Source organism: Pipistrellus hanaki (assembly GCF_964339955.1).
Source record: "Pipistrellus hanaki genome assembly, chromosome: 10".
Classification (NCBI taxonomy): Eukaryota; Metazoa; Chordata; class Mammalia; order Chiroptera; family Vespertilionidae; genus Pipistrellus; species Pipistrellus hanaki.
In genome coordinates this window covers 48,578,618-48,603,036 of record NC_140512.1, presented here as the reverse complement: position 1 = coordinate 48,603,036, position 24,419 = coordinate 48,578,618, and the positions used below count along the sequence as shown (strand labels likewise).

At 36.3% G+C, this 24,419-nt stretch overlaps 1 protein-coding gene across 3 annotated transcripts in view; it reads left to right on the top strand.

Moving 5' to 3' along the window:
• Window positions 1-24,419, top strand: part of TRIM24 (tripartite motif containing 24) — a 92,319-nt gene that overhangs the window by 36,396 nt on the left and 31,504 nt on the right. For all 3 annotated transcript variants that reach the window (XM_084896741.1, XM_084896742.1, XM_084896740.1), the window contains exons 3-7: window positions 6,375-6,522; window positions 8,601-8,733; window positions 9,995-10,111; window positions 13,090-13,204; window positions 18,853-18,999. In XM_084896741.1, coding sequence (XP_084752867.1) covers window positions 6,375-6,522; window positions 8,601-8,733; window positions 9,995-10,111; window positions 13,090-13,204; window positions 18,853-18,999 — 660 coding nt within the window. The remainder of the gene's footprint in view (window positions 1-6,374; window positions 6,523-8,600; window positions 8,734-9,994; window positions 10,112-13,089; window positions 13,205-18,852; window positions 19,000-24,419) is intronic.

The following is a 24,419-nucleotide window of genomic DNA, read 5'->3' as shown; positions in this document are numbered from 1 at the left end:
AGAGAGGAAGGGAGGGAGAGAGAGAGTTAGAAACATCGGATGAGAGAGAAACGCTGATCAGCTGCCTCCTGCACACCCCCCATTGGGATTGTGCCCGCAACCAAGGTACATGCCCTTGACCAGAATCGAACCTGGGACCTTTCAGTCCACAGGCTGACACTCTATCCACTGAGCCAAACTGGTTTTGGTGATAAACTATTTTAAAGGTATATATGTATATGAAGAATAATGACTAATTCATCTGAAGGAATAAAATAGTGCCAACTAGAAGCTCTCATGACACTTCTATCTTACCTATCCTGGCAGAGAAAACCTTTATTCTATACTTGACATTATTTAATTTCATTTTTTTTGTAATTTTACTCTGTATTTACAATTATGTAGTTTTTCTATTTTAAGCCCTCCCTTTTAAAAATGGTTTTTAATTATAAGCTCTTAAATGATATATATGAAATTTCATGTCTTTGATCAAATACAGTTTCTACATTTTAAGAAAGTCTTCTTTCCTACATGGTATTTCTTTGAAAGCCTCATTATTGGCATTGTCCAAGGTATTACATTTAGAGGTCCAATGGTGTTTTTCATTTTTCCTTATTTCCATAAACCCACATGTAGAACATTTCTGTTGGCCTCTTATATCTAAATGTCAGGTTCCTAGTGGATGTACTGTAGCAGAGGTGAACTATAATTCTGCAATATGTGCTAAATTTAAGTGTAGAGTATTAGTCTTATTTTTGGATCATGAATCATTGATAGTTTCTTTAGGCAGTTTCTTCAATTGGAACAGAATATCTCTGAAGGAACTGAATCTGAGTATAAAAAAATGATTGTTAATCTAAAATGTAAAAATCTAAAAAGTAATATTTACGACTTCAATAATCACACAGCTAAGTTTCTATGCTTTCATTTTCAGTGTTTTGTTTTTTGTTTTGTTTTTCTCCCCCATTGGGAACTATAGGAACTTAGGGTCACTTTAAATGAATATGACCACTGCTAACTAAAATAACTTTTTGTTTAAAAAATATCTGTAACTCTTCCTAATGTGAACTTTCATCAAGGTCAAAACAGGGTTTGATGCAGAGGATAAACTTTTCTAATTGTTGTGAAATCTGCTCTAAGGAACGGAATAATAATTATGTGAGCTACAGTGTCAAATGGCCCCACTGGAAGTTCCCTTCTGAATACTACTGATTTTGTTTCTGTTGTCTAGAGTGCCCTATCACTTTGCTTTATATATGATAATATTTTCAGATGTATTTTGTTAGTCATATCACACATCAATTACAGTTTAGGTGAACTTTAGTAATACATGTGAATGATCAACCCAGAAAATTAAAAAACAAAGCAGTATTAATAATCATCAGGGTGGAGAAATGATAAGACATGAAATTATGATAAGAGGTGAGAATTGAAGGAATTCACATCTAAAGGACAATTTTAAGAGGCTGTTTTAGGTCTCTTTATAATCAGTTTTCAGTGTTTGTTTATTCTGCTTTTATTACAGAAACATATAAGTTATAATAGCCGAAACTGGTTTGGCTCAGTGGATAGAGCTTCGGTCTGCGGACTGAAAGGTCCCAGGTTCGATTCCGGTCAAGGGCATGTACATTGGTTGCAGGCTCATCCCCGTTAGGGGGTGTGCAGGAGGCAGCTGATCGATGTTTCTCTCTCATCGATGTTTCTAGCTTTCTATCCCTCTCCCTTTCTCTCTGTAAAAAATCAATAAAATATATTTAAAAAAAAGTTATAATAAATTAAACTAGAGATAGAGTCCAATAGACATCTTCAGTGTTAAGTAAGTGGAGGTGGGAAGAGTATTAAGTTTGATTCAAAGAATAAGATGCTTGTAAGGATATTTTGGGAATAAAGACTTAGGTGATACTGTAGGATGAGTTGGGGTTAGGAAGCAGTAGGTGAGGGGTAGAGCTGAACTGGCATGGTGGTGATAAGGAAAGGAAGAGATAAGTTATAGTCCACTCAGGACTTGGTAATACCTGATTGCATGTGGAAGATCAGAGAGGCCCACTGCCAAGATGGTGGTTCCTTTCAACAAATAAAGAGGGCGGGGAAGTAGACAGAGGTGTATAGAACTGGTTTTGAATGTGATATATTTATAAGATAGAAATGTCTTCTGTGGTCATAATGGAGCTCTGAAGAGTTTATAGCTAGACATAAAGTTTGAAAAACTTTTGTGATGGATAATTTCAAGCATTCCCCAAAATTGACAGTTTAGCATAACAGACTCCCATGAACCCATTAGCTCAATTGTCCATAACTCTTGTTTTATGTAAAATAACCCTGCACACCCCCCCACGCACACACACACACATTCATTCTAGATTATGTTGAAGTTAATCCCAGGTTTTATATAATGTAATCCATAAATATTTTAGTATTTATTACTATGGAAAAATAAATTTTTAAAAAACATAATCACCATATTAATTTATATGTAAAATTTATAGTAATTCCTTATTACTATCAAACATTCAGATACTGATCAAATATTTCTGTTTGTTGCAGTTTCTTTTTTTAAACAGTAGCTTGTTTATATAAAGATCCAATAAGGCTTACACAATGCATTTGGTTGATTTATTTAAAAAATATCTTTAATGTAATCTCAAATTACCCCTTTGCCTCACTGGTTTTCTTTTTTCTCTCTTCTAACATATTTGTTGGATAAACTGGATTGTTAGTTCAGTAGAGTTAGCCCTATTCTGAATTTTGCTGACCATTTCCATAAAGTCATTTAATGTGCTTTTCTCTCTTTTGTATTTTGTATAAACTGGAAATAAAAATGTAGAGGCTAGACTAGATTCTGGTCCCGTTGGGTGCAGGGGTGGAGGGGTGAGGGGGCGTGTAAAATACTTCCTCTCATATGTCCATTTGTATTTCAGTTGGCAAGCATATGATGTTTGGTTGTCTTTCTCTTTTCTGATGTTTATGTCCATTAATGATCACTGCCAAATCTATATTTCATTAGGGCTTTGTGAAATGATTACATTGCCATTCTATCATTCCCCTTCACCTAACACGGAAAGTTTTCTTCCTCTATTCTTTGGTTAAGCTGGGAAGGTAATTTAAACATTGATTCTTTCCCTTCAGTTGCTAACTTAAAAAAAATTTATTTTTATTGATTTTTTATTTTTATTTTTTTTACAGAGAGGAAGGGAAAGGGATAGAGAGTTAGAAACATCGATGAGAGAGAAACATGGATCAGCTGCCTCCTGCCCACCCCCTAATGGGGACATGCCTGCAACCAAGGTCCATGTCCTTGACCGGAATCGAACCTGGGACCCTTCAGTCCTTAGGTAGATGTTCTATCCACTGAGCCAAACCAGTTAGAGCTAGTTGCTAATTAAAAACAAAAAAAAGTATTTTTATTTTTATTGATTTCACGAAGGAAGGGAGAGAAGAGAGAAACATCAATGATGAGAGAGAATCATTGACCAGCTGCCTCCTGCATACCCACTACTGGGGATCCAGCCCACAATCCAGGCATGTGCCCTAACCTGAAATAGAACCCTGACCTCTCCCAGCTCATAGGTTAACACTGAACCGCTAAGCCACACTGGCTGGGCTCATTGCTAATTTTTAGAGTAGTAACTTATTTTCTATTATGGTGATTCATGAGTGGTAGGTAGGTGTTTATCATTATAAAACATAAAATGTGTTGTGGTTATTTTTATTGGTGCTCAAATTGTGCCATTTGACAATAGGAGTTTCACTTTGATTCCCTAGTCCTCTTGACACAATCACCATAGTCATTGCATTTTCTCTTGCTTTCTCTTTTGACGAGATATTGGTCATTTTCTGTTCTAGACCTGGAACCAGCCATTTCTTCTAGGATCCTTGGTTTCTTTTAATCTGGAAAGGTATTTGGAGACCACAAGATAGGTACTAGGATGCTTAAAACCATTGGGTTATTTTACTATGTCTTTCAGGAGAATGATTTAATATACTTTTTACTTAAAAAAAAAAGAGAGAGAGAGAGAGAAAGAAAAAAATACCTCAGAAGGGTGTGTATATATAAGTCTAATTTATAATTATAGTGTTTTTCTTTTTTTTCTTTTTTAAATCCTCACCCGAGGATATGTTCTTATTGATCTTTATGAAGAGAAGAAGGGAGAGTGGGAGACATCAATTAGTTGATTCCCATATGCACCCCAGCCTTGGATCAAACCCACAACTTAGATATATGCCCTGACCAGGAATTGAACCTGAAACTTTACCAACAGAAAACTGTACCAACCAACTCAGCCATCTAACCAGGCTTTTACTTTTTTAATTTTATACTAAAGGCCCAGTGTATAAATTTCATGTATGGGATCCCTAAGCCTGGCCACAATCAGGGCCCCTTGGGGCCCGAAGGCCCCAGCAGGGTCAGGAGAGGAGGCGATGGTCACTGGCCACAGAAGGAAGGGGTGCAGGAGACTGATGCCGCTATCGTCGGTGCCCTGCCACCACACAGTTCCTGTCTCCCCCTCTCCTCCTCCCCTTGGTGCCGCACTGCCACTGCAGTGGGCAGGCAGTAGGCTGATCAGGGATGCTGACGCTGCCATGAATGGCACCCAACCACCATGCAGTTCCCCACCTCTCTTCCTCCTCCTTCCCCTGCTGCCACACCACCACCGTGGCAGGCGGGCGGGGGGGGGGGGCGGGGGGGGGGCGTGGGGATGATCAGGGGCTGCTGTCTGGGGGAGGGACGGAGTATGGGAAGTTGGCTGCCGGCCCCAAGGAGGGAGTCGGCCCTTGGCTCCCCTGGGAAAAGGGCCACGGCTGCTGTCACCCACCCCAGATTCCTTGTCCCAGTCTGGGGCCCAGCCCCGATCAGGGGATTGGGGCCTGCTGGCGCTGGGGTGGGGAGGAAGAGAGGGACAAGAGGGACCTGCAGGAGGCTGGTTGGCTGTGGGAGCGCACTGACCACCAGGGGGCAGTTCCTGCTTTGAGTATCAATGCCTGTCATTCTGGTTGTTTGGTCATATAGGTCACTTAGGCTTTTATGTATATATAGTTTGATCTCACTTCTGTAGTACCAGAAGTATTGATTCTTAACTACATTGGCATAATTATTTTCTCCAAATATATAAAAATATTAATATATTTAGTAATGCATTCATATTTATTAAAATAAATATCAATGTAATAAAATACCTGTATAAATATATATTTACATTATGTATTATAGGTTATATATATATGACAGTTTTGGTATACTCAGAAATTATTTTAATTCATTTTGTAACGTTAACTAATTTATTTTTAATTCTTTTTAAATTAAAAAGTTTTAAAATTATTGTTGACATATTAGTTTCACCGTAGTGATTAGACATTTATGTAACTTACAAAATGGTTACCTTATTAAGTCTGTTACCCATCTGACACATACATAGTTATTAAAATATTATTGACTATAGTCTCTATGTAGTACTTTACATCCTGGTGCCTACTTTTATAAATGGCAATTTGTAATTCTTAATCCTTTAATCTTTTTCACCCAGTTGGCAACCATAACTTTGTTTTCTCTATCTGTGGGTTTGTTCTGTCTTATTTGTTGGTTTATTTTGTTTTTGGATATCGCACATAAGTGATATCATATGGTATTTGTCTTTCTCTGACTTATTTCACTTAGCTTAGTACCCTTTAAGTTCATCATGTTGTGACAATCGATGTTTCTCTCACATCAATGTTTCTTCTCCTCTCCTCTTTTTCCTTCCTCTCTCCCTCAAAATCAATTTAAGAATCTTAAATAAATAAACATAAGCATTCTAAATAACCTGCCCAAGAGTACTCAGCTGGTAAGTGGGGGAACTGGGATTTGAACCCATATTTCATCTATGAGCCTTGGTGTCATAAGGGCAGGTACTGTGCTTGCTTTTCCTAATTGTTGTAACCTCAACACTTGCATAGTGCCTGCAATATTTGCTGTATGGTACTAAGGACATTGTCCTTATATTTTCATTTCATATGTTTATAGTTTAAAACATAATGTCAGGCCCTAGCCAGTTTTCTTAGTGGTTAGAGTGTCTGCCCTCAAACTAAAGGGTGCTGGGTTTGATTCTGATCAAGGGCATGTATCTTGGTTGCAGGATCAATCCTGACCCTAGGTCATGGCGTGTATGGGAGGCAACCAATTGATATTTTTCTCTCTCTCTCTCTCTCACCCTCTTCTTTCCACTCTAAAATTCAGTGGAAAAATATCTGCTGGTAAGGATTAACAAAACAAAATAAATAAGCATAATGTCAGTTTAAATTTACAAACCCTGTTACTAACATAACTGATAGTCAAGTATGGCTGTATCATTTATATATGATTAGTGTTGTGACCACCTTTTCATTTTTCTCAAATTGATGTGACATGTTTCTTTTATTAGGTGTGTACAAGCTGTGAGGACAATGCAGAAGCAAATGGGTTTTGTGTAGAGTGTGTTGAATGGCTCTGTAAGACATGCATCAGAGCTCATCAAAGGGTGAAGTTCACAAAAGACCATACTGTGAGACAGAAAGAGGAAGTATCTCCAGGTAATGAATTAGTTCTTTTAATCTCTTTTTCTCTATTCCTCCCACCATTTCCCCCCCTTTTATGCTGACATGTTTTGATACATTTATAAGAACTATCATGTGCAGGCAAAAAATATTAAATGTGTTTACAAGTTGTGAAGAGAATTGGACAGAAAAGTAAGAGGTTATAAATAGATTCTTAAAAGAAATGCAAATGGTTAATGAATGTGTCAGGTTTTCATCTTCATTATTAAAGAAATACACCTACCCCTAACCAGTTTGGCTCAGTGGATAGAACATTGGCCTGCGGACTGAAGGGTCCCAGGTTTGATTCCGGACAAGGGCATGTACCTTGGTTGTAGGCACATCCCCAATGGGGGGTGTGCAGGAGGCAGCTGATCAATGTTTCTCTCTTATTGATGTTTCTAACTCTCCATCCCTCTCCCTTCCTCTCTATAAAAAAAATCAATAAAATATGTATTTTTTTAAAAAGAAATGTACCTAAAGGTTGTGAAATATTTTTTTTTTTTTAGTAAAATTGGTAAAGATTAAAAATACTGAGAAAACCTTAATAGTTATCTTATTAGTAAGCTAATAGTCAGTCTACCCGAGTAGGAGTACAAATTGGTATAGTTTTTCTGAGTACCATTTAGTTATGTATATATAAATTATCATTTGGCCCAACAATTCTGTTATTAGGAATTTGTCTTATGGAAACATAAAATGACTTATATATTGCATTTGTTTGTTTCAACACTAACACACAATATTGAAAAATGAGAAACATTTAAATGCCCACTACCAGGTAGTATATCCTTTTGATCGAATACTGTCTATATATACAAAAGCCTCAGCCACTGTCCAACCATTAGCTATGATGTGCACTGACCACCAGGGGGCAGATGCTCAATGCAGGTGTTGCCGAGCAACAGCAACTTTGCAGAGTGCCCTCTTGCACTGCGGGACCCCTCAGGGGATGTCAGACTGCAGGTTTCGGCCCAATCCCTGCAGGCCAGGCTGAAGGAACCCACCTGCTGGAGGGACCCTGCTCACTCCACAGATACCCTTTGAGCCCTCGCACTGCCCTAGGTGCAGCCAGCCGGGGAAGGATGGCGGGAGGTTGGCTCCAGGGTGTGTCCAGCCCATCTCACCCAGTCCTTCCAGCCACCTTCTAATTAATTTCCTTTCAGTGTGCACAAATCCATGCACCAGACCTCTAGTACATAGGTGTATTTACTAACACAGAAAGATAGCTAACATAGAGGTAAGGGAGGGGAAAAACATTTCCAAGACACTATTGTATTTTTAAAATTTTATAAAACAAAATACCGACTAATATATATAGTCATATATAGAAAAACATCCAAAGGAACACATACCAGGTTATTAATATTGATTATCTCTGGAGGTGAGATTCTTTCTACAGTGTTTCAATTTTACTTTTAATTATTAGATAACTGGTGGTGTTTACTATTTAATTAATCATATTTGTATTCTGAATTTTCCCATTTAACATTATAGTAAGTATTGCCCAATTTTATTCCTAGTCTGGTTAACTATTGTAAAGTTAAATGGATGACTTACTGTATAATAGTAAAAACTTTATATTTACTTGTGTTGATGGGTATCCTTCCTTTGTTAGTATTTTTACAAAAGTGAGTTTTCTTGTTTTCTTTCTTGCTTTTTTTTAAATTTTTTTTTTTTTTTTTTTTTTTTTTTTATCACATCTTCATTATATTTTCTGAATTGCATTTTTAAAAATGTCCCCCCATCATACTTGGAATAGAAAACATCAAATTGGTTGACACTTACTTAACCTGGGCCATTAAGACTTTTTAATTTTATAAAGCATATTTTTAACCACATTTTTTCCTGAATTAATTGAAATTTACACATTGGAAAGTGAAGAGCTCATTTATATTTCCCTTCTGAAATGCTGAGAATACTTAACATTTTAACATATATAAAACCTAGAAGTAGTGATGTTGTTGATGAAATTGTAGTTTTTTTATATATCAGTAGATTTAGATTTAAATAATCTAATTATTTACTATTCGGTTATGTTAATTTTCTTGTTTTGCCTCTCATTGTTTCTCCAGAAGCAGTTGGTGTAACCAGTCAGCGACCAGTATTTTGTCCTTTTCATAAGAAGGAGCAGCTAAAGCTTTACTGTGAAACATGTGACAAACTGACATGTCGGGATTGCCAGTTATTAGAACATAAAGAGCATAGGTACCAACATCTTTCAATCTATACATAGATTTGTAATACAGCTTTATGAAAGTAGAGGCTGCTGGCACCCAGCCAAATGGCAGTCTGCAGATAATGTTTTGTTTGGCCTATTTTGGAGGCCTGGTGCACAAAATTTGTGCACTAGGAGGGGTTGGGTGGGTGTGGGGGACCCCAGCAGGGAGCTGTCTGACTGCTGCAGAGGCAGGAGAGGCTACTGCCACTGAATTCACCAGCTGTGAGCCTGGCTTCTGGCTGAGTGGCACTCCCCTTGTGGGAGTGCACTGATGACCGGGGGCAGCTCCTGCATTGAGCGTCTGCCCCCTGGTGGTCAATGCACATCATAGTGACTGGCCAACTGGTTGACTGTCTTCCCCCCGGTGGTCAGTATACATCAGTGCACAACATAGTGAGCTGTTGAGCAGCCTTAGCATATCATTAGCATATTACGCTTTGATTGGTTAAATAGACACTTGGCACATGAGGCTTTTATTATATAGGATATTTCAACTTTGGCACTATTGACATTTTGGGCCATAGGTAATTCTTTGTTGTGGGGCCGTCTGATGCTTTATGCGGTATTTGGCTGCATCTTTGACCTCTAATCACTAGATTCCAGCAGCGTCCTCCCAGTTGTCACAACTAAAAATGCATGATCCTGGGAGCAAAATCACCCTGAGCTAGGAATCACCAGCCCCACATATTGTTCTGCTTATTTTATTTTTTAAATTTGTATTGATTTCAGAGAGGAAGGGAAAGGGAGTGAGAGATAGAAACATCAGTGATGAGAGGGAATCATTGATTGGCTGCCTCCAGCACGCTCCCTACTGGGAATTGAGCCCAAAACCCCAGGTATGTGCCCTGACAGGAATTGAACCGTGACCTGTTAGTTCCTAGGTCGATACTGAACCACTGAACCAGTGCTAGACTCCCTCTTTCTAGCGGATAATTTCCACAGGAGAGGAAAACCTTCCTTACAGAGATATACAGGGTGTGTGACCCCTCCCCCCACCCATGTATACACCCTTTTACAGCTGATAGCTCAATTTTGAAAATGAAATGTATTTTAATTAACACTGCCTTTGTAATTATTCAAAGTGTGTGTATACAATTTTTTTGGGCCACCAATATTTTGTATTTTAACTGATGGTTTATATCCTTTATATTCTTATAATCTTAAATAATTTTCTGTTATTTCTTTGCTTTTGGGCTTTTCCTCATTTTATACAGATTAATTCATATAATAATTTACTTATTTCTTCAGATACCAATTTATAGAAGAAGCTTTTCAGAATCAGAAAGTGATCATAGATACACTGATCACCAAATTGATGGAAAAAACAAAGTACATCAAATTCACAGGGAATCAGATCCAGAACAGGTAAATTTACATTTATGGTATAATAAGTAATGTTTATATAATGTGTTAAATATGCTCACTTTAAGAATACACATTTTAACTCGTGAAATAGATTAAGCTGTTACTCAAATAATTCAGAGTTGATAAGACTTCCACAAAATTTAGGGTTTCTGAAAAGTTTGGGTTTGAAAGCATCTTTTCAGCCAGCCATGAAATTTAAAACTATTTTGATGATACACTGCATTTATAGCAGCTCACTTAAGTTATCAATAATTCATCATTATCAGTATTTTTCAATTTTAAAGAAATACCATGATTTTGAAGATAAAATCAACTGTTTTTGCTAGTGTAAAATATTTTAACACTTGATTATATGCATCAGTGTTTCCCAAACTTTTGACATATGTGTACCCCTTGTATAATTTTCGTAACGCTGAGTACCCCTCGTGCTCATGAGAACATAGAATTATGCGCAGCTAAGCATGGTGCAGTGCATATCCCCACCAAACTCCGGTGCAACACATACCGCCCCCCAAACTCTTCCCGTACCCCTGAGGGTACGCGTACCACACTTTGGGAAACACTGAATTATATATAAATGCTATTTTAAGTATTGCTAAATTTTGAGATGTCGTCTCTGGGCTGTCATCTTAACTGCAATGAATTGGAGACATTAGGACCAGGAGACAGGGATTGTTACACTGTTTCACACACCTTTTATTCCTTGTCAGGTATAATACTTACACAGTTTCTGCATATTATCTATTATGTTTTTGTCTTCCAACTGTCCAAGGCTCCTATCTCACAATTCAGTGATTAGTGAAGGAAACCACTGGCCTCTGTGGAGAAGAGGGAGTTTGTCTAGCTCCCTTTCTTTTTATCCCATTTGGGGCACACACTGACATTTTGCAATCTTTACAACACCTATGAAATTCTTTTTTCTTTCATTTTTTTTTATTAAGGTATTATATGTGTACAGATCTTACCATTGCCCCTCCCCACATACACACTCCCATACATGTCCTTACCCCCCCCAGAGTTTTGTGTCCAAAACTTATATGCATGCATATAAGTCTTATCTCCCCCATATCTCCCTACCCTCCTTGCTGTAATTTGACAGTCTGTGTGTTGCTTTACTGTCTTTGTATCTATCTTTTTGTTCATCAGTTTATAATGTTCTTTATTATCCATAAATGAGTGAGGTCATGTGGAGTTTTTCTTTTATTGACTGGCTTATTTCACTCAGCATAATGTTCTCCAGTTCCATCCAGGTTGCTGCAAATGATAAGAATTCCTTCTTTTTTATGGCAGCATAGTATTCCATTGTGTAGATAGATGTACTATAGTTTCCTGATCCAATCACCTGCTGACGGGCACCTAGGCAGTTTCCAAAACTTAACTATTGTAAATTGTGCTGCTATGAACATAGGGGTGCATATTTCCTTTTGATTATTGTTTGGTTTATAGTTTCTTAGGATATATTCCTAGGAGTGGGATTACTGGGTCAAATAGAAGTTCCACTTTCAGTTTTTTGAGGAAACTCCATACTGTTATCCACAGTGGTTGCACCAGTCTGCATTCCCACCAGCAGTGCACGAGGGTTCCTTTTTCTCCACAACTGCCAATACTTGTCGTTTTTTGATTTGTTGATGATAGCCATTCTGACAGGTGTGAGATGGTACCGCATTGTTGTTTCAATTTGCATCTCTCTGAAATTCTGTATTCCCTTTCTTTTAACATGTCTGCCTAAATAAATCAAGAAATGCTTATTAGAAAGAGCCTAGATAAGAGAGGCCTCATAGGGGATTTGAGTGCTGTTCTCAGAGACAATTTTTTAAGGCTTTTGTGGTTCATCTTCCATAAGAGCAATCAAAAACTGTTATAATTTTGGAACATGACTAGGATTGGGCATTTTGGAAATTTTTTCAAGGAATCCCTTGGTTTACTTGATTTAAAAAAAATATCGCCGAGACCGGTTCGGCTCAATGGATAGAGCCAATATTGATATGAAATAATTATCTTAAAATTTTTCCATCAGAGAATGAAATCTGTCTGTTTAGTCTTAAGAGATTTGGAGGGTAATTATGGGAGAAACCGAAGAAAAGAAGCTTTATTTCTCTTATAATTTCAGTGGGTGTCTCATTATCCTCTTCTGCTTTTTAAAAATAAAGATATTCTGGTGTATTGCTATGTCCTCTATCTCTATGAAACAGCATTTCCATTTTTTCTAATCAAATGAAAAATCTTATTTGGTGGTTGATTAAACAAAGTAGTTATTTTGCTGCTTATTTCAAGACAAACGTGTTATTAAAAGTAACAAACTTGTTGTATTTTTGCTTCTTGTTTTCAGGTATAATGAGTACTGTAGTAGTTCACATGACTAAATAAAAGTGACACATTTACCCTTTCCTACTTCTTAATTGCAGTGAATAAAATAGAACTCTTCCAGATTCATGGTTTTCTTTATCATCCTTTTAGGCTGAGTATTGATTTTCCTGGGTATTATCATAATCTTCCCAGAACATATTTTCTTAAAATGTTTTTTATGCATTTTGATTTTAAGGTTGGATTAAATGACTATGTCTTTCAGAAAAATAGTATTTCTGCTGTATTATTTTTAAGAAAGTCGATTTAAACTGAAGCATCCTAGAAATAGCTGAGTTTTTAAGTGCTGAAAACATTTTGGTCTAATTTAGACCTTAAAAAATCCAATTTTTTTAAAATATTGATTTTTATACAGAGAGAAAGGGAGAGAGATAGAGAGTTAAAAACATCGATGAGAGAGAGTCATTGATCAGCTGCCTCTTGCACACCCCCTACTGGGGATATGCCCGCAACCAAGGTACATGCCCTTGACCGGAATCGAACCCGGGACCCTTCAGTCCCCAAGCCGACGCTCTATCCATTGAGCCAAACCTGTCCCGGCTAAAAAATTCAATTTTAAATGTTGTAAAACAATTTTCCTACCTTATATTCCCCCCTTTTCGTTTAATTTTCAGGATAATTGAAGTAAATCAAAATCAAAAGCAAGTGGAACAAGATATTAAAGTTGCTATATTTACATTAATGGTAGAAATAAATAAAAAAGGAAAAGCTCTACTGCATCAGCTTGAGGTAAGTTACTGTTAATGCAGCATACTAGTATGTTGTAGTGATTTAATAGAATTTCATATGTATTTGCGAATTTGAAATGATAGCCTTTTTTATATAATTATTTTTCTGATTCAGTAGTATTTCTTCTCTATTCCCATGTTTTCCTTTGTCAGGCTTTGCATTGTTAAGCTGATGATTTATGGCTTTTTATATAACAGTAGGAATGTCTTTTTTTTTTTTTTTTAATGTCAATCTTTATAGTACTGTAGCCTGAAAAATTTAGAGTGAATCTACATTAATAAAGTTCAACTGAGGGAAAATATGAATGGGTGCTGTTATTTAATAGCATAAATGCAGTTGATGCCCATATATGCTATATGGGATTTCCAGAACTTGGACTATTTGTGGAAATGATAGAAAATACATTTATTTTGGTATATCCAGTAATAACTTTTTTTAAACCAAATTATATCATGATGTTAGTTTTGTTTGCTTTTTGTTAATCCTCACCTGAAGATATTTTTTCCATTGATTTTTAGAGAGAGTAGAGGGAAGGGAAAGAAGGAGAGAAACATCCATGTGAGAGACAGACATCAATTGGTTGCTTCCTGCACAAGGCCCAACCTGGGCAGAAATCGAACCTGCAACCCAGGTACATGCCCTTGACTAGGACCCTTCAGTGTGTGGGCCAGTGCTCTAACCACTGCACATAAAGGCCAGAGTTATCATGGTTTTTTAATAGATTATAATTATTTATTCCAGTTGATTTCCAAATAAAATAATTCTGAACAAAAGAATTTAAGCATTTTTGAACTTTTAACATGCCTTATAAGGCAAATGTAGATAATTATTAGAAATTATTAGAAACTTGTGTATGAAGTATGAAAGAAAAAAACAAGGGAGGAAATTTGAAGATCTAATTGGCTATATTAAACAATTCATGAATCCGGCAGCGTCCCATCTAGCAAGTAGGTTGACACACCCACTAGGAATGTCTTAATTCTTATTATTTACTTAACAGTGTCAAACATAATGCCTTGCTTACAGGAGAAACTCTGTAAATGTTGAAGAGATGAATCATTTTAGAGATTCATTGAAGTGACAATTTTGCATCACCAAAGGGGTGGAGTGCAATTGAACAAAAATTTTGGAAAAATACATTAAGTTAACTATGTTTAGTTCTCAACAATATAAATTTAACCTTATGAGATATTAGGTAAAAGGAGGTGCCTCCTGCCATTAACATTTTATAGTGTTAATTGCTAAAGTCATTACTTCAAGAGAAATGCCCAGGGCTTTTTGGATAGTAGTTTGCCACTGCAGATAAAAAAAAATATTATTGTCTTCATCAGCTGTTTTATGTTCCTGAAGGTCAAGATCCAAATTCACCGCTTGACTTCAAATAATATGGAGGTTACAACTTCTATATGGTATATTAACGTATTAATTGCATGATATTTTAGAATTCTTTTAGTATATTGATGCAATAGGAATTCACAGTAAAGAAGCAATTTAGAATGAAAAAAGAGTAAAAAAAATTGTCATGTTTGAAGTTTAGAAAAAACCTCTAGAAATAATTTAGTTCAACATCTTGTTGTTGTTGTTTATCCTCACCCGATTAATACTTACCGGACCAAGCCTGCAACTGAGGTACATGCCCTTGACCCTTCAATCCTCAGGCCAATGGCCAAGGCCAACATCTTTATTTTATAGTTGACAAAATTATATGGTCATTGTTAGAAAGTTTTGTCCCCTGCAAAGCAGGCCACTACCATGGTTTAGCATCCATACTGGAAACAAAGACTAAAATAATTCTTTGTTCTTTTCTTTTATAATCAGATTCTTATTTAGTGAAGAAGAATTCTGTCCAGGAAAACTCAGACCGTATTTACAGTAACTTTTTTCAAGGTTCTTTGTTTCTATAGCTGCATTTAAACAATTTAAAATGTTTTCAAAGTTCTACTTAAAATAAAAAGTGACTTCAAATTGCTTTCTCAGAGATCAGTAGTGGCTGTGGTTATTTCCAAACTTCACTGTAAATCAAAGTTATTATACTTGCAAATTAAAAGAAGAAAAATGTAGGAACAAAATATGACAAATTCCCAATCTCTAGGAATGAACTTAGTCATCAGTATTATTATTTTTTTTAATTAAATTATTATCTGTGTACATATTTTAACATAGCCCCCCCATCCCGTACATACCCTCCCTCCCCAGAGTTTTGTGTCCATTGGTTGTACTTATATGCATGTATACAAGTCCTTCAGTTGATCTATTATCTCCCCCAGATCTCCCTACCCTACCTACTGTAATTTGACAGTCTGCTTGTTGCTTTACTGTCTCTATATCTATCTTTTGGTTCATCAGTTTATAATGTTCTTTATTATCCATAAATGAGTGAGGTCATGTGGTGTTTCTCTTTCATTGACTGGCTTATTTCACTCAGCATGATGTTCTCCAATTCCATCCAGGTTGCTGCAAATGATGAGAATTCCTTCTTTTTAATGGCAGCATAGTATTCCATTGTGTAGATGTACCATAGTTTTTTATCTAATCATCTGCTGACAGGCACCTAGGCTGTTTCCAAATTCTGGCCATTGTAGATTGTGCTGCTATGAACATAGGGGTGCATATATCCTTTCTGATTGGTATGTCTAGTTTCTTGGGATATATTCCTAGGAGTGGGATTACTGGGTCAAATGGGAGTTCCATTTTCAGTTTTTTGAGGAAATTCCACACTGTTCTCCACAGTGGTTGCACCAGTCTGCATTCCCACCAGCAGTGCACGAGGGTTCCTTTTTCTCCGCAACCTCACCAACATTTGTTGTTTGTTGATTTGTTGATGTTGGCCTTTCTGACAGGTGTGGGAAGGTACCTCATTGTTGTTTTGATTTGCATCTCTCAGATAATTAGTGACTTAGAGCATGTTTTCATGTGCCTTTTGGCCTTCCTTTTGTCTTCTTTTGAAAATATTCTATTTAAGTCCATTGCCCATTTTTTAATTGGATCATTCATTTTCCTTTTATTTAGTTGTATAAGCTGTCTGTAGATGTTGGAGATTAAACCTTTATCAGTGGTGTTATTTGCAAATATGTTCTCCTACACAGTGGGCTTTCTTGTTGTTTTGTTGATGGTTTCTTTTGCTGTAAAAAAGCTTTTTATTTTGTTGTAGTCCCATTTGTTTATTTTCTCTTTAGCTTCCATTGCCCCAGGGGCAGTATCAGTGAAGAAATTCTTTTGGCATATGTCTGAGATTTTGCTGCCTGTGGATGCTTCTAGTATTTTTATGGTTTCCCGTCTGATGTTTAAGTCCTGTATCCATTTTGAGTTTATTTTTGTGAATGGTGTAAGTTGGTGATCTAGTTTCATTCTTTTGCATGTATCTGTCCAATTTTCCCAACACCATTTATTGAAGAGACTATCTTGACTCCATTGTATATTCGTGCCTCCTTTGTCAAATATTAATTGAGCATAGTGATTTGGGTTGATAAGTGGGTTCTCGATTCGATTCCATTGATCTGTATGTCTGTTCTTATGCCAGTATCAGGCTGTTTTGAGAACAGTGGCTTTGTAATACAGCTTGAAGTCTGGTATTGAGATCGCTCCTACTTTACTTTTCTTTCTCAGGATTGCTGTGGCTATTCGGGGTCTTTTATTGTTCCAAATGAACTTTTGGAGAGTTCTTTCTAGGTCAGTGAAATATGCCATTGGTATTTTAATGGGGAGTGCATTGAACCTATAAATTACTTTGGGAAGTATGGACATTTTAATGATGTTGATTCTACCAATCCATGAACATGGTATGCTTTTCCATCTGTTTACATCTTCCTCTCTCTTTTTTCAGTGTCATGTAGTTTTCTACATATAGGTCCTTTACTTTCTTAGTTAAATTTATTCCTAGATATCTTAATTTTTTTGGTGCGATGGTAAATAGAATTGCTTTTTTAGTCTCTGTTTCTGTAATTTCACTGTTGGTGTATAGAAATGCCATGGATTTCTTGGCGTTAATTTTGTATCCTGCTAGATTGCCGAATTCATTTATTAAGTCAATTAGTTTTTTAATGGAGTCTTTCGGGTTTTTTATGTACAATATCATGTCATCTGCAAATAAGGATAACTTTACTTCTTCTTTTCCAATTTGGATGCCTTTTATTTCCTCTTATCTAATTGCAATGGCTAGTACTTCCAGTACTATGTCAAACAGGAGTGGCGAGAGTGGGCATTCCTGTCTTGTTCCTGTTCTTAGAGGGAATGGTTTTAGTTTTTGCCCATTGAGTATGATGTTGGCTGTGGGTTTATCATATATAGCTTTTATTATGTTGAGGTATGATCCTTGTACTCCCACCTTCTTGAGAGTTTTTATCAGGAAAGAGTGTTGGATTTTATCAAATGAGTCATCAGTATTATTTTTAATCAACATTACCTTACAGTTTTTATAGAACTTTTTAAAAATATTTTTATTGATTTTAGAATGAGGAAAAGAAAGAGAGAGAGAGAGAGAGAGAGAGAGATACTGACCCATTCTTCTGGCCTGTTTTTATCTAAGAATCAAGAGAAATCAGCCCAAATAGTTACTATGGAATACCAAGAAACTAGATCTTCGATTCTCAATTTGCAACCTAATTAACAATAAACAGAATTTCTATTCTTTCTAAAATATCTCTAAAGAAACAGTTTTCACAGAGGTCATAAATAATGTAATAAGTAAGTTATCTCTGAACTTTAGATATGACAAAGCCATTAACAGTCACTATAGTTTTTTTCTTAATTCAACTTAGCACATGTGTATTTTCAACATTTGAAACTGACTATGGCTGTGATCTAGGTTCTTTTTTTTATTGAGACTGTAAGTCCATATTGGAGCATAGCAGTTTTGCTTTGAACTTTTTTTTTTTTAAGCCAGTAGAAAGCCCTATTTTCTTTTTCTTTCCTTGCCAGGTAAAGGAGATTTTTGGATAGATACCTTTAAAATAACCCAAGTTCAGTGTTCTTCACTTTTTATTAACCTGTGTTCTTCCTTATGTACTTCCCTTGAGAAAGGTAAATCCTCAGAGAAATTCTATGTACTGCTTTTCTGTAGCTTTTCTGAGAGTGCATTGGCGCATTAGTCACTATATCAGTGGGTTCCCATGTAACTCTCACTAGACAAAAATAATTTTATAGCTTTTTTACCACATGCAAAGCATACATATTGTCTGCCATATGGTTGCAATGAGGACTAGAATGCCTAAAAGGTGAAATCTGTGATTAAATAAATAATGTAATCTGGTAACTTGACTAGATTGCTGGAAAGGTTACATTTATTTTATTTGTGGGTATTGAATTTAACAAGCATTTACTGTATTATAACTAATCTACAGCTTTTTTTTCCTATTGGATATTGGAAGATAACATGAACAAAAACCTAAGTACCAGAATATATAAAACCAGACTGAGGTTGGAGGTTAGGGGCTGTGGAGGCCGTGGTGGTGGTGGTAGCAGTGCCTATACAGAGCATTTGGAGCACAGTGTTTTGCTACATTAAGACTGACCCTTAGTACTAAGTGGGGAAAAGCAACACTAGGATTTTCAGTTTCTTAAAGGTAATGGTTATTCTAATATGTTAATCTGAAAATGACCATTAAAATATGTTACAGATAGAACTAATTTTGAAATTATTTTCTTTTTAGAGCCTGGCAAAGGACCATCGCATAAAACTTATGCAACAACAACAGGAAGTGGCTGGACTCTCTAAACAGTTGGAACATGTCATGCATTTTTCTAAATGGGCAGTTTCCAGTGGCAGCAGTACAGCACTACTTTATAGCAAGCGACTGGTAAGATAGACCAAGCGTGGCATCTAATATTCCATCAGAGTATAAAGAGAGCCCTGGCTGGTGTGTCTCGGTTGGTTGGGCATTGTCCTTTGCATCAAAAGGTTGCAGGGTTGATTCCCAGTTAGGGCACATGCCTGGGTTGCGGGCTTGTATTAATCTACTTTTGCCCCCACCCTTGTATACAGTAAACCTTCAATTTAACTGACTTCGGATTTAACGGACAAAACTTTTAGTTCATATGTCATATGTGAAAATTAAGACCCTGTTAATTTTAAAATGCTTTTTAACCAAGACTTGCTTATAATTAAATTAACAGGGTTTTTTGTTTGTTTGTTTGTTTTTTTAATCTGCTGTTGTTTTTTATTATTTTTAAATATATATATATTTTATTTTATTTTTATTATTATTATTATTTTTTAATAGAGAAGAAGGGAGAGGGATAGAGAGTTAGAAACATTGATGAGAGAGAAACATCGATCAGCTGCCTCCTGCACACTCCCTCCTGGGACCCAAGGTACATGCCCTTGACCGGAATCAAATCTGGGACCCTTTAGTCTGCAGGCCGACACTCTATCCACTGAGCCAAACCGGTACTGGCAATCCACTGTTATTTTTAACAAATTCTATGGATCAGGCCATATGTTGGGGGAAAAACAGTGTAGTAATTTTGCCGACATAAATATTACATAAAATATCTACAACTGGCCTACATATTTAAATCCAGAAGTCACCGCTTGTAAACAGTGTTTGGCGAATGATTAGCGTATGATCACACCACATCTCATGTGCGTGGTAATTGGTTCTGTGTTAACGTGACATGACTTTCTGCAGCAGTTTTAACGTGTTCCGATGTGTGGTAAGCCATACCCTAGTCCTATGCATTTGTTTACTCTTGGTGACTGTTGAATGTGTGCATTTACTAGACCTATTTAGTATAAATTTAAAATTACAGTAATACTATGTAGAAAACTTTTCTGTGAAATTAAACTTTTCATACATGCTTAATTTTAATTACACAGAAGTGTCTACATAAGTAGAAACAGGTAAACTAATTTGTCACTTTTAATACATGCATTCAGAAAACCTACTTTATTCTATAATGGAGTTTCAGCTTTAATACTAGTAGATACCCCCTTGCCTGAATTCGTCCGTTACAGCAAGGTGTTACTGTATTGGATTTTTTAAAATACTATTTTAGCTGATAGAGAGCACAAGTCCTTCATGCATTTCCTGATGGGCGTGTGCACTGTCATCGTGCTCATGTTCACAGATTGGAAGCTTCTGGCCATCTATTTGGGGTTGGAGTGTGGGTAATGGATGTAAAGCCTTTTCTCCACCAAAGGTTTTGGTTGGTGGGAGAGGGGCACTTCAAGGGCCCCACTGGGGACAGTGCCAGCTATTGTCTCTCTCCCAAGTGGCTGGACTCATAAATTCATCTACCACTAGGATCAGACTATCCAGAAGAAAATCAATCTAGGGAAGATAACATAATTGTCACCTTTCTCCTTGTTGTTCTCTCTTTCTCCTGTTTCTCTTTGGCATTGTGGTAATTTTTCCAGCCTTTCCTCCCAGTCTCCATCTCCTATTTAGAGTTATTTGTAATCCCAAATTGATAAATCTATTGATTGCAAGAGTAGATAGGTAGATAGGTAGATAGATGGATTTGTAAAACTACCATGTCACTCCTATATTCTTCTTTTCTAAGTTTTCTCTGTCTTAGTAGCAGATGAACTTAATACTAATAGTAAATTTTTCCTGATTACCTATCGTGTGCCAGGGACTAATTTTAATATTAGTGTAAATATCCATGTAATATTTCCTTAAACTTTTATGAAATAGGTATATCTTTCCATCCTCATTGTGTGGGTGATGAAATTTAGTTACAGAGCTAAGTTTAACCTGCCTATGGTCACACACCTGAGCCTTGTATTAACCTACTTTGCCCCCAACCCTGTATGCAGTAAACTTCCAATTGCCTGTAATGCATGCAGAGTTAAAGCTTATTATTTTTAAACATTTGAAGGATTTTCAGTCTCAGAAAATTAGAAAATCACTATTATGCCATCTGTATTCTTTAGAGCTCTTATACTTTGTAAATATGATGTTCACCCATGTTATTCTTTAAATGTATTTTTACACACTTAAAATGATTTCCAGTCTCAAAAATTTGAAAATTTGCTATCTCTTATGCTTTATAAATATAGCCATGTTTACTCATGTTATCCTTTTTAAATGATTGCTTTCACATACATAAAAATATAAAAAAAAAGTCTTGTTGGTGTGAAATTTCAGTCTTGGATTGCAATTCTTAGTTCATCTTTTTGCTATAGGAATTGTAGTCAGTAAAAGACCAGACCCATTGGAATAGCAGAATCCTTTCAGAAGTCCAGTTTTAAATATATTTTAAAACATTTTCATAGTATTTCCTTAGGATTCTTATGTTAACCCTTACATTTATTTAGGAGGAAGGTAAGAAATATTGACAGAAAGGAGATCAGAAGAATGAAACACAGGCTTTCTTTCTTTTTTTCTTTTTTTTAAAATATGCTTTATTGATTTTCTTTTTTTACAGAGAAGAATTGAGAGGGATAGAGAATTGAGTTAGAAACATCAATGAGAGAGAAACATGATCAGCTGCCTCTTGCACAGCTACTGGGGATGTGCCCACAACCAATGTACATGCCCTTGACCAGAATCGAACCTGGGACCTTTCAGTCTGCAAGCCTATGCTCTAGCCACTTAGCCAAACCCGTTAGGGACACAGGCATTCTTTTTACTAATAGTATATATTTCTATAATACTATAGATAGATTAGGAAACTGTTAAGGGTATAATTAGTAAAAAGGAATTCTATAATCCATCTATTTCCTTTCCCCCATTTCTCTCTCCCCCCCCCCCCCAAACTAATTGATCTTCAAAGACCTTTTTTATGTTTCCTGAATGTCTCTTTTCCTCAATTCCTTATTTCTGATCCTCAGAACATACCACGCTCTCTTACCTAGGTTCTGGTACCCTTTCTGAAAATATCTATTCTTTATCCTTTGTAATGTTCCATCTTTTTAGAGACTGCCAGGTTCATTTTAGGTTCATTGTCCTTACCTCTTCACAGCCTCCGGTGACCAAAACTGGGTTAGAATCCCCTTCTGTTTGCAAAGCTCTTATGATATGTCCATCATCCTATTATTACTTTCATCTACTATTATTACAGTTGTATATTTTTCTATAGATCATACTTCTAAAAGTAGGAATTTAAGGAACTCAATGAAAAATTGATAGTGAAAAATAATAAATAAGGTACCAGATAACATCTCCTATCAGAAGCTGTAAAAGTATAGATGAAACTTTGTTAATGTATAGTGTTGGGAACTTAGAAACATGGCATTTTTTTATGAAAAAATTTTTAAGTTTATGTAGTTTTAATAGAAGACAGTTACAGTACTGCCATCTCAAAAGCTGTTAGGACATCCTTCATATTTTTTAAAAAAAAAATTTGCATTTTGAACAACAGGTTCCACACTCAAAACTGCTCATTTAAGTGTAGATACACCTGAAGAGATGAATAAGTATATTTAATGACCATTGTTTATCGTCTACACTACTTAGGCTTTATGATTTCTCAGCATTATTTAAAATCTGCATCTGATGGAAGGAGACTTGATTGGGGTGGTGAGCACATAATACAGTATACAGAATGTGTTGTGGAATTGTGTAGCTGAAACCTATATAATATAAAAATATATATTATTGATTTCAGAGAGGAAGGGAGAGGGAGAGAGAACTAGAATCATTCATCTGCTTCCTCCTGCACAATCCCTGCTGGGAAACGAGCCTGTAATCCAGGCATGTGCCCTGACCGGAAATCAAACCTTGACCTGCTGGTTCATAAGTCAGTGCTCAACCACCGAGCCACTCCAGCAGAGCCTATATAATTTTGTTAATGTCAGCCCAACACATTCAACAAAAGTAATTTGACAACAAGACAGTTCTCAGTTTTACATTGAATGGCAGTTAAATATAACAAACAAAAAAAATGTTGCTTAAGGTAAGGAGCAGAGTTTGGCCAACTTTGACATTACTTTTAGACTTTGCCACACTAAATTGGCAAATAGATACTAGCTGTCTGAATTGTAAGTAAATTCTGTGTCTTGTAGATTTTCATCAGCAAAATAAGTTTATAGTTTAGTACCTCAAGGGGAAAAAAAAGTACCGATGTCCTAACAGGAGTCCTCAAACTTTTTAAAGTCTGGGCCAGATCACGGTCCCTCAGAGAGCTGGAGGGCCGGACTATATGAACTACTAATTCCTACTGTAACACCTTGGCTGCGCTCACTGCCCAAAAAACCTGGCGGGCAGGATCAGACTCCCCTGGGGGCTGCATGTGGCCCGCGGGCCGTAGTTTGAAGACCCCTGTACCTAGTAGTTTATCTCAAAGTTCCCTTTAATTAAAGCTGATTTTCTTTTAAGGAAGTACTCACATTTCTGATTTTTGTTTGGGCAGGGGCGGCGTAGGCAGCGGGAGGAGGGAGCCAGGTAAAAGAGCTTTTACTGCTCAATTTCCATACTAAAAATTATAACATACTCAAAATGCTAAGTCAGTATATTTACCGAAAGACAGGAAAAAAAATGTTTTTAAAGAGAAATGATGATCTTTCCTTTCTGTCATGGACTCATCAGTATGGTGATGAGGATTCAGGGTAGTGAAGATGGTTGGGGGATTACACTGCATGAGGCTAGCAGCCAGAGATATGATGTGGTGAGTGGGGAACAGAAAGAGTGAGCAGAAGTATTTCAGATTTTGGTTACATTAAGCAAATAAGTGAGTGAATTTGAGGAAATAAGTAAATATGTTGAGGGTAATGGCAGCTAATATTTTGCTAAAGATAGAAAGATTCCTAAGGTGCAATAGATTGGAATTAAAAATATAAATATGAACTCAAGACTTACACACATATACACAGAGATCGGGAAATAGTTTTAGATGTTTATACACATATGCACACACACATAATATGTAAATGAGTGTGTGCGTGTGCGTTTGAGTGTTACACCACAGAAGCAGTGAGCCCAATGTTATTTCAGATCTTTGTTTCTAAATTCCAAGCAAAGTGAAGAAAAGTACAAATTGTATTCAGAATATCTTTACCATAGATATGTTGGGGACATGTCAAAAGAACCAGGATCCAGCTTAAAAGGGCTTTCTCTGGTCAAATCAACCAATTTGAATCTCAAACTAAATAACTATAGTAATGAATCAGAACACATTGAATTAAATCCAGTATGATATAAACAAGTAAATAATAAAGAAAAATTTGTCAGAACATAAATTAATAAATAGTCATATATGATAGCCAGTGAACCTTAGCAAGTGATCTAAAGTAAGTTTTGTTTTATCTGTGGAAAACATTGAGGAGAGGAAAGGG